This window comes from Sapajus apella, unplaced genomic scaffold (assembly GCF_009761245.1).
Source record: "Sapajus apella isolate SASKATOON/1434 unplaced genomic scaffold, GSC_monkey_1.0 scaffold1, whole genome shotgun sequence".
Taxonomy (NCBI): domain Eukaryota; kingdom Metazoa; phylum Chordata; class Mammalia; order Primates; family Cebidae; genus Sapajus; species Sapajus apella.
Window position 1 is genome coordinate 66,554,213 of NW_022436941.1, and position 8,963 is coordinate 66,563,175.

Here is an 8,963-nt window from a genome sequence, read left to right on the forward strand (position 1 = left end):
TTGGGCTTATTCTCAGTAAAAACTGGCATGAAGTAAGTTCTGGCCAACTTACCATGGAAGAATTGGCCTGAAGAAGCAGGGTGGGGGTGGAAAGAGCCTGGCCCATGGCATCCTGCTTTGGTAGAGGCTGCCGATCTGGACAGAAGGATGGAAGGCTCTGCTCTGTCATGGCTGCCTCCATGAGGCTTAGTAGCAACACCCAGAACCTGTTTCCTCAGCCATCACACGGAGGTACCCACTTCACCCGTTGTTGAAATTAGCTTGGCACATGGGAATCAGCATGAGTGGCAGGTAATGTTCACCACAGAAGAATGCTAAAGTGCAGCACCCTAGACCGCCAGAGAAAAATTTTAGGTCATTTTGGGGCTCCTAAGGATCAGGACAGGTAAGGAGGGGGACTAAGGGTGTAAAAGCATGGGGTGAGAGTGGGGAAGATCACAGTTTTGTCCAGAACTAATTCTGGAGGAGTCTTGACTCATGCCTTTTTACTGAAGGTGATGTTCATTGTCTGAGTCTGAAAGTCTCAAAATTGGGAACAAGTTGAGGTTTCAAATCCAGAAGGGCGAGTCCCCTTTATGTTGCACACAGCAGAAACCTTCCCTGTCACTTCACCAATGTGTATGCTCTGTTAGGACAATGGGCTTCCTTTGAGGGTTTCTGGGGTGAAAAAGATATAGGAAAATGAATATATCAAACATTTTATCAGTGTCTACTGCATGCAGAGTAGACAAAGAGCTGAATGGAGGTTCAAAAACTAACAGAAAAAAGAAGTAACCCAAATGTCCACCAATGGACGGATGGATAAACAAAATGTGGCATATACATTCAGTGGAACGTTAATCAGTGGTAAAAAGAAGATACTTTGATACATGTTTCCATACGGATGACCTTTAAAGACATTATGCTAAGAGAAATAAATCAGAAACAATGGACAAATGTGATTATGATTCCATTCAGATGATGTAGAGTAGATAATTGCATAGACAGAAAGTAGAATAGTGGTTGCCAGTGGCTGACAAAAGGTGAGGGGGAATAGAAGGATGGTTGGGGAAGTGGGGAGTTACTTTTTAATGGGTACAAAATTTCAGTTTGGGATGGTGGAAAAGTTCTGGAAATTGATAGTGGTAACAGCTGCACAACAATGTGACTGTACATAGAGCCTCTGAACTGTACACTTAAGATGGCTAAAATGGTAAATAATGTATATTTTACAACCCTACCCGCCTCTACCGCTACCCCAGTAAACAAAAAACAACTCAGATCCCAGGTTTTGGCCTCCAGACGCTTGAGTTTAACAGTAGTGGAAATGCATGCAGCCCCAAGGAAGGACAGCGAAGGCTGAAAGGGCCCTGGGCAGCGACTCCAGGCATCCCTCCTCTTTGCGGGGCGCTCAGGAGGCACTCATCATTGGGCAGAATAAGTACCTACCTGGCTACACATGGGACGGCGCACCCTCAGACCAGGGGGACTCGCGTTTTCTTCTCTCTACAGGGCTCAGACTGACAGGCACGAACAATCCCAATACAGGCTTCTGGAATGACTCTTCGCAGGAGGGATGAGGTGCCGGGGAAACAGCCGGGGTTGAAAACACGTTCATGTTCACGATCACGGGTAAAGTCCTGGGATGCACAAGGAATAGCCCAGGTTCCTGCCCCGGGAGTCTGCGCCCCCCACGTCTCTGCCAGCCCTCATCTGCCGGGGCCTCGGGAGCTCACGGTCAGTGGCCAAGGCCAAAGGGCGGAGGCAGAGCCTCCAGAGGGTCGCACTGCCTCCCCGGCTCCCACCGAGCGTAATCCCCGTGACCCCCGCGCGGGGGCTCTCGGAGCGCCCAAACCGCTAGCCGGGTTGGGGGGAGGGAAAGCCGAAGCCTGCAGTCGAAGGACCTGCCTCCACGCCCGCCCAGTCCCGGCCGCCCGCAGCCAGCGGGAGAGACGCCCGGGAGCCAGCTGCCCACACTCGAGAAACGCAGCCTGCTGGCCCAATTCCCCGCACCGGCCGAGCTCTCTGAGAGTTCCCGGCCCGGATGCGAGGGCCCGCAGGTCGCCGCGCCGCCGCCAGGGGGCAGCTCTGCCCCTCGCAGGCACCACCGGGACCCGCGCCCCTCCACTTTCCGCGTGCACGCGAGCGGGATGCGAGGGAGAGGGGTCGACGCGTCGTTTCCCCGGCTCCCCGCTGGGAAAGGTTTTCGTCCCACGTACCAGCTTCGGGATGAGGAGCGGGAGGAGAGTTACCAGTCGGGGCCGAAAGCTGGAAGCGCAGTAGGGAGGGAGGCCCGGGGTGGGGGACGACTGGGGAGTCCAGGGGGACGTGGGAGACGTGAATCGCTTGGCTTTCTGTGTTCCAGGAACTTCGCGAGCGCGGAGCTGAAAGTTGCATACAAACATCTAGCTTAATTAAGCAAACAAAACAAGTGGTCACATCCAAATGTGGGGCTTCAGTAAAGCTCGTCCAAATCTTAGTGGCTGTTCTCCGTCTCTGCAGCGGTCCCTCTGGGCTGATCTTCCACTCTGACGTTCAGTAAATCCTAACACTTTCCCCGGAGTGGCCCGATGATAATTCGCCACGTTTTGCAAACGTTTCCAGGGAAGAGCCTCTTAACCCTTTGGGAAAGAACTTGAGGACAAAGTTACAAACGAATGCAGTCTGTCTCCCGCTCCATGAACGGAATGAAGTCAGTAACCGGTCGCCTAAAGTAATTAATGGTCTGCGAAGAAATTTTTCCTGTTTCATCTGAATACTTCGTCACACACCAACCCTCAGTGCTGCGAAAGTCATGGTGTTTATTTAGATATCGACTGAGTACTTATAAAACTTAAACTTTTCAATGTAAAAGTGAACTCCTTCGTAAGGACTCCTGGCTGTATCAACAAAGCAATGTGACGCCTGATTAATAGTGCTGATTAATGTTGGCTCAGGTTAGTGCTCAGCCTATTACAGTAATTAAATGGTTCAGCCATATATCAAACGAGAGTCAATGAAAAATAATTTATTTAGAACGTCGAGGCATTCTCATAGATCGTTCAAAGACCTATGATAGCCTTTATGGGTCATTTGTAACAGTAACTGCTGGTAGCAGTCCTCAGCACCAAAAAACTCGAATTTGAAATAGGTCTTAGTTGCAGGACCAGTTTATTTTTGAAGCTCTGTGATTGATAGTGCTAGCAATGACACATTTCAAAATTCGAAAAGTATTTGGTCAATAAAATGATATACATAGGGGCAGCTGATGGCTGTTCCTACAGAACGCCATTGAATTTTGATTCTTAGTTCTTGTCAAGAGGTCATTTTAATCAGAAAGTTAAACTTTTAGGGCAAGCTCCCCTCTTTGAAACAGAAGCATTCTAGGAAATGCACCAATCCAGAAGGTATGACTAAATGAATATGAATTCCGCAACTATTAGGATTTTTCCACGAGCCTAAATAGCTCGTTTGAGTTGGTGATAAAGATAGGTACCTTTAAAAAAAATATCATATTTTAATTATTTCCACTATCTTGTCACCTGAGAAAACTGAATTAAGCGGAATATGAATCTCATAAATTTTTTTCATTTCACCAGAAGGTATTAAGAGTAATGGATTTTCCAAAAACACATTTATCTTAAAGTCAACTATCATTAATTTCTATTAATAAGCCTGAGTAAAATATTTATATGTTATGTAATGTAAGTATTTTGAGATTACTATGAAGTGCTGACTAGAATGTTCCTCCTACTGAGAACTATTTAGCCCCATTATGAACAAACTGTTTTTTTTTTTTTTTTTTTTTTTTTTTGAGGTGGAGCTTCGCTCCTGTTGCCCAGGCTGGAGTGCAGTGGAGTGGCGCGATCTCCGCTCACTGCAACCTCCGAATCCCGGGTTCAAGCTATTCTTCTGCCTCAGCCTCCTGAGTAGATGGGATTACAGGCGCCGCCCGTTAAGTTTTGTATTTTTAGTAGAGACGGGGTTTCACCATGTTGGCCAGGCTGGTCGAACTTTTTTGAGTAGTTCATAGGTGCAATTTTTGTGCATGTATTTGGGTTTTCACTAAAAATTTCTATTTCTTCTCCGAATTCAATTGTTACATTCTTAATTCCCATGACATTTGTCAGATCTTCTCATTAGAGTGGCTTAGTTTAGCTGTCAAGCCTCTAGGGCATTCAGTTGTAGATAAGTGACTACAACGCCAGTCTCACAGCATTTTTATTAACTGATGGCAGAAAGCAAACGTCTTTGGAGTAAAACCGAAGAGAACGGGTTAAAGGGTCAAAAAAACAATTATTATCGTGCTTAAAATGGGGAGCCGCTCGCCCAATCTGGGGGAGCTGGGACACCCCCAACAGAGCTCAAAGCGTCACCCAGGGATCACCTCAGAGGATGGGGTGGTTATCCCCCAGCTGGTCAGCTCCTACAGGCCGTGAAGGGGTCAGGGAAGAGCGTTGCGGCTGTGCTTCTGAGGTGAGAGTGGATGACTAATCAAGAAGCAGCCTGGGAACTCTTAACTTGTGCAAAGGCCCTTGGTATAGACCGCCGCGTAATTCGGGTATCAGCCCCTTTGGCAAGAAATAGTGGGGTCCACTCTGCTCCCCACTCTTCTCAGCTGCTGCCTCCCTCCTAGGAGTGAATTTTCTCTCCCAAGCAGGGCAGATTTCCTAGGCTTTCTTTCCTTCCCTCGGCAGCGCTCTGACGTGCACACCATGTGACAGGCCCCCTTCTGCTATAAGCCGAGGAAGGTCCGCCCTCTCCTGGACTCAGCCCTGGTCTCGCCGAGCTCTGTTCCTAGACTCTCACCCGTCCGGCACGTTCCTGTGCGCCTGGCATTCTGATTCGCCCGCCCGCGCCCCGCCACCCCCTCCTCAACCGACGGGGCAAAAGCTGCTCCGGGAGGAGGAGGTCAAGTCCTCCGCCCAGGCCGGGCGCGAGCGGAGCCCAGGGAGCGCAGCAGACGCGCGGCTACCGCAGCGGCGCAGGAGTTACAAAGTCGGCGTGCGAGACTCCGCCGCCACCCGGCGGCCCCAGCGCAGCTCCGGCAGCCGCAGCGCCCCCAGCGTGGCGCCCCCCGGCCGGGCCAGCTGCCCGGGACCCGGGCTGGGGCGCAGAGGGAGCCTGGAGCCCGGCGCCCCCATGCGCCGCCCTGCCGCCGCCGCCGCACCACAGCTATGACCCTGAGCACGGAGATGTCCGATGCCTCCGGCCTCGCGGAGGAGACAGACATCGACGTGGTGGGGGAGGGCGAGGACGAAGACGACGAGGAAGAGGAGGACGACGACGAGGGCGGTGGTGGCGGGCCCCGGCTGTCTGTACCCGCGCAGCGGCGGCGGCGGCGGCGCTCGTACGCCGGGGAGGACGAGCTGGAGGACCTGGAGGAAGAGGACGACGACGATGACATCCTGCTGGCCCCGCCTGCTGGGGGGTCCCCGGCGCCCCCGGGTCCGGCCCCGGCGGCGGGGGCGGGAGCCGGTGGGGGCGGCGGCGCGGGCGCTGGCGGCGGCGGTGGCGGCAGCGGCGGGAGCGCCGGTAGCGGCGCCAAGAACCCGCTGGTGAAGCCGCCCTACTCGTACATTGCGCTCATCACCATGGCCATCCTGCAGAGCCCCAAGAAGCGGCTGACGCTGAGCGAGATCTGCGAGTTCATCAGCGGTCGCTTCCCCTACTACCGGGAGAAGTTCCCCGCCTGGCAGAACAGCATCCGCCACAACCTCTCGCTCAACGACTGCTTCGTCAAGATCCCCCGCGAGCCCGGCAACCCGGGCAAGGGCAACTACTGGACGCTGGACCCCGAGTCCGCCGACATGTTCGACAACGGCAGCTTCCTGCGCCGGAGGAAGCGCTTCAAGCGGCAGCCGCTCCTCCCGCCCAACGCCGCTGCCGCCGAGTCGCTGCTGCTGCGCGGCGCGGGAGCCGCAGGGGGCGCGGGCGACCCGGCCGCCGCCGCAGCACTCTTCCCGCCCGCGCCGCCGCCGCCCCCGCATGCCTATGGCTACGGCCCCTACGGCTGCGGCTACGGCCTGCAGCTGCCGCCCTACGCGCCGCCCTCGGCCCTCTTCGCCGCCGCCGCAGCCGCGGCCGCCGCCGCCGCCTTCCATCCGCACTCGCCCCCGCCGCCTCCGCCACCGCATGGCGCGGCCGCCGAGCTGGCCCGGACAGCCTTCGGCTACCGGCCGCACCCGCTCGGCGCCGCCCTGCCCGGCCCCCTGCCGGCCTCCGCGGCCAAGGCAGGCGGCCCGGGCGCCTCAGCGCTGGCGCGGTCGCCCTTCTCCATCGAGAGCATCATCGGGGGCAGCCTGGGCCCGGCCGCCGCTGCCGCCGCCGCTGCGCAAGCCGCCGCAGCCGCTCAGGCGTCGCCCTCGCCCTCGCCGGTGGCGGCGCCGCCCGCGCCCGGATCCGGCGGAGGAGGCTGCGCGGCGCAGGCGGCCGTGGGCCCGGCAGCCGCGCTCACCCGCTCCCTCGTGGCCGCCGCGGCCGCCGCTGCCTCCTCCGTCTCCTCGTCCGCTGCCCTGGGGACTCTGCACCAAGGGACTGCCCTGTCCAGTGTCGAGAACTTTACTGCTAGGATTTCCAATTGTTAATAACGCTATGTTAGCCTGCTCGAGGAAGAAGGTAGGAATCCCAGCTCCTTTTCTCCTCTCGGTGGTTCGGGGTTTTGTTCGCTCCTCCCGGCGCGGCCCCTCTCGACCTTGCGCGCCCATTTTCTCCGCTGCGAATATTAAGACGAAACTGTTTATCAACAGCTCGGGCTCGCTTTTCGGCTCTGCGGGTCCCTCTATTTATGCAGAGTCGTCCTATGCTACAGCCCCGCGACCTGGGGCAGGGAGGAAGAGGGTGTTGGGGAAGGGGGTCCGCTCTGTGTAGGCACTAGGGGCTCCCTAGATGTTTGGCAGATGAAAAACAACTAAGCCTTTTGAGGTGTGCAGATTCTCAGGTCCAGGCCTTAAAAATAATGTTCAAAATAATAATACAAAAATAGTGAAGGTCTCGAAGAATGCCAGCGAAGCAATACTTTTTTATTTGAGGACATTTGTCTGGAGTACTTTTTCATGAAAAGGAAAAAAAATGGTTAACATGTTTACACAAGGAAAAAAGTCAAAATTATCCTTTCTTATTTCAACCTGTGTTTTATATCATAACAGATGTGCGGAATTTTTATTTTGTACTTACTGTGTATTCTTTACAAGGAGTATTGTAAATTTTACTGGCAATTGTACTATTCTAAATGTAAGGTTTTTACACTTTTTAAGAAATAAAAGTGCTTAATTTTCAAAGAAAATTCACCAAAATAATTGGCCTCAGTTGTCCCCTTCTTAGTTTATTTTCTTTTCTGCTTAAAAAAAGTTTCTATGTGGGGTAAGTAGGAACCCAATATGGAACAGACTTAAATATTTGCAGAGAGAATTTTAACAGCAGCATCATGCCATGATTTTTCATTTGAACTTCCTAAGTGAAAACTAGGAAGATCAGAAATTTTCTGCAGGAGATCAGAAATTACTTTTAAATGACTACAAATAAAATAAGTTACTTTTAAATGACTGCAAATAAAATGTTACTTTGGTACACATTTTCAAATCTGATTCTACGTCATTTTAAAGCCCATTGAGGTATGTAAAAATTAAAGCCAAAGGTACCCAAAGATAATTTTATAGAAACTTTGTATTTCATTTTTGAGTTTTCTTCCCATTCAGTTTCCACTTTGTTCACAATATTATGTCTGCAAAAACTCTACATAATATCTTGTAATGGAAGTGAAACAAGCAAAAAGGCAGTTTCTAGTTTCAGAATTCTAATAGGAAAAATTAGTAGAGATGATCATCAGTTAAGTAGCTTTAAAGCCCTGAATAAGGACGTATTCGTATGTATGAAATAAATCATATTTTAAAATGCCACTATTTACAGCTACTGTGTTGCAGATGGAAGGAATTCGAGTAATTGTATAAAGAGGTTTTTCTCTTAAAAGACAAATTTATTGAAATTATGGCTTAAGTGAATGATTTAGGGTATTTAAGATAAACCTTCAACTTTAGGATGGTTTAAAGAAAAAATGAAAATACATCAGGTGTTCATTGAGTTAATTATATTTACTGAATTTAGGTTTATCTTTCAAAGTTTAATGTCTTTTTATTAACTATTGCATGAAATTTCTATTCTTTGAAAAAACGTGAGACACTGCGCTCCAAATAAAACCTAGGCATATGTAACGCATAATTTAAATATCTGACGTTAGTGTTTTTAGTGGGGACTAAATCTGTTTATTCAATTTCTTTAAAATGTCTGGACAGGTATATATCTGAAGATTTGCAGATTTAACTTACCAAGTTAATGAAGTCTGCATTATAGGGTCAATATTTTGTAATGATACTCACTTATGACACCCTGTCTCTTTTTAGGGAGAAAACGGACTTTCACGGGTTCAAATGAAGCTGTTTGTTCCCCGCCTTGTGAAATGTTTCAAGGAGGTTAAACCCTCTTACCTTCAAACTTCCCACTAACTCTATAGATACAAATTAAAATACTGTTAGAGCAAAATTTTATATAGAAAGTTACTTTTACTCTAGCCTGGCTAAAAGAGAGGAGTCATTGACCCCGAGAACGTCCGGACCCCACGCACCGCCCCGGGTGGAGAGGCGTTGGCAGGCGGAATCCAAAAGGCACAGACACTGCTGGAGCGCCTGGTGGCCTTCTGTAACGCACGCATCTGAAATTTAGATCTGAAAATAATTACGAGGAGAGACAGCCAGAACAAAACCGTGTGTATTTTTAATTTTTGCCCGATGCTTGGATGTCCCGAAAGCAGGGAATCCTGGTTAATCTTGTCTCCTCGTTCCTATTCTCACGTCTTCAAAAGTGTTGGGATAGGCCCCACATCTGGGGGTATCAGTGCATTTAAGAGAATGGCAAGAAGGCACTGGGCAGTCCAGGCCTCGCTCCAGGTCCCGGGGTTGGGGTCCCACTTTACGCGCCCCCACTGGAGACCGCAAGCCTGTTTTCAAACA

General features: G+C 50.9%; 1 protein-coding gene across 1 annotated transcript; it reads left to right on the forward strand.

The window, feature by feature from the left end:
- Positions 1–4,729: 4,729 nt before the first annotated feature.
- Positions 4,730–7,253, forward strand: FOXD1 (forkhead box D1). The gene has a single exon (XM_032278602.1). The coding sequence runs from the start codon at positions 5,136–5,138 to the stop codon at positions 6,543–6,545; it is 1,410 nt and encodes a 469-aa protein (XP_032134493.1). The 5' UTR covers positions 4,730–5,135; the 3' UTR covers positions 6,546–7,253.
- Positions 7,254–8,963: the final 1,710 nt, after the last annotated feature.

Excerpts from the sequence above, each read along its gene's own strand:
- FOXD1 (XM_032278602.1), top strand. The coding sequence starts at position 5,136 with ATGACCCTGAGCACGGAGATGTCCGATGCCTCCGGCCTCGCGGAGGAG.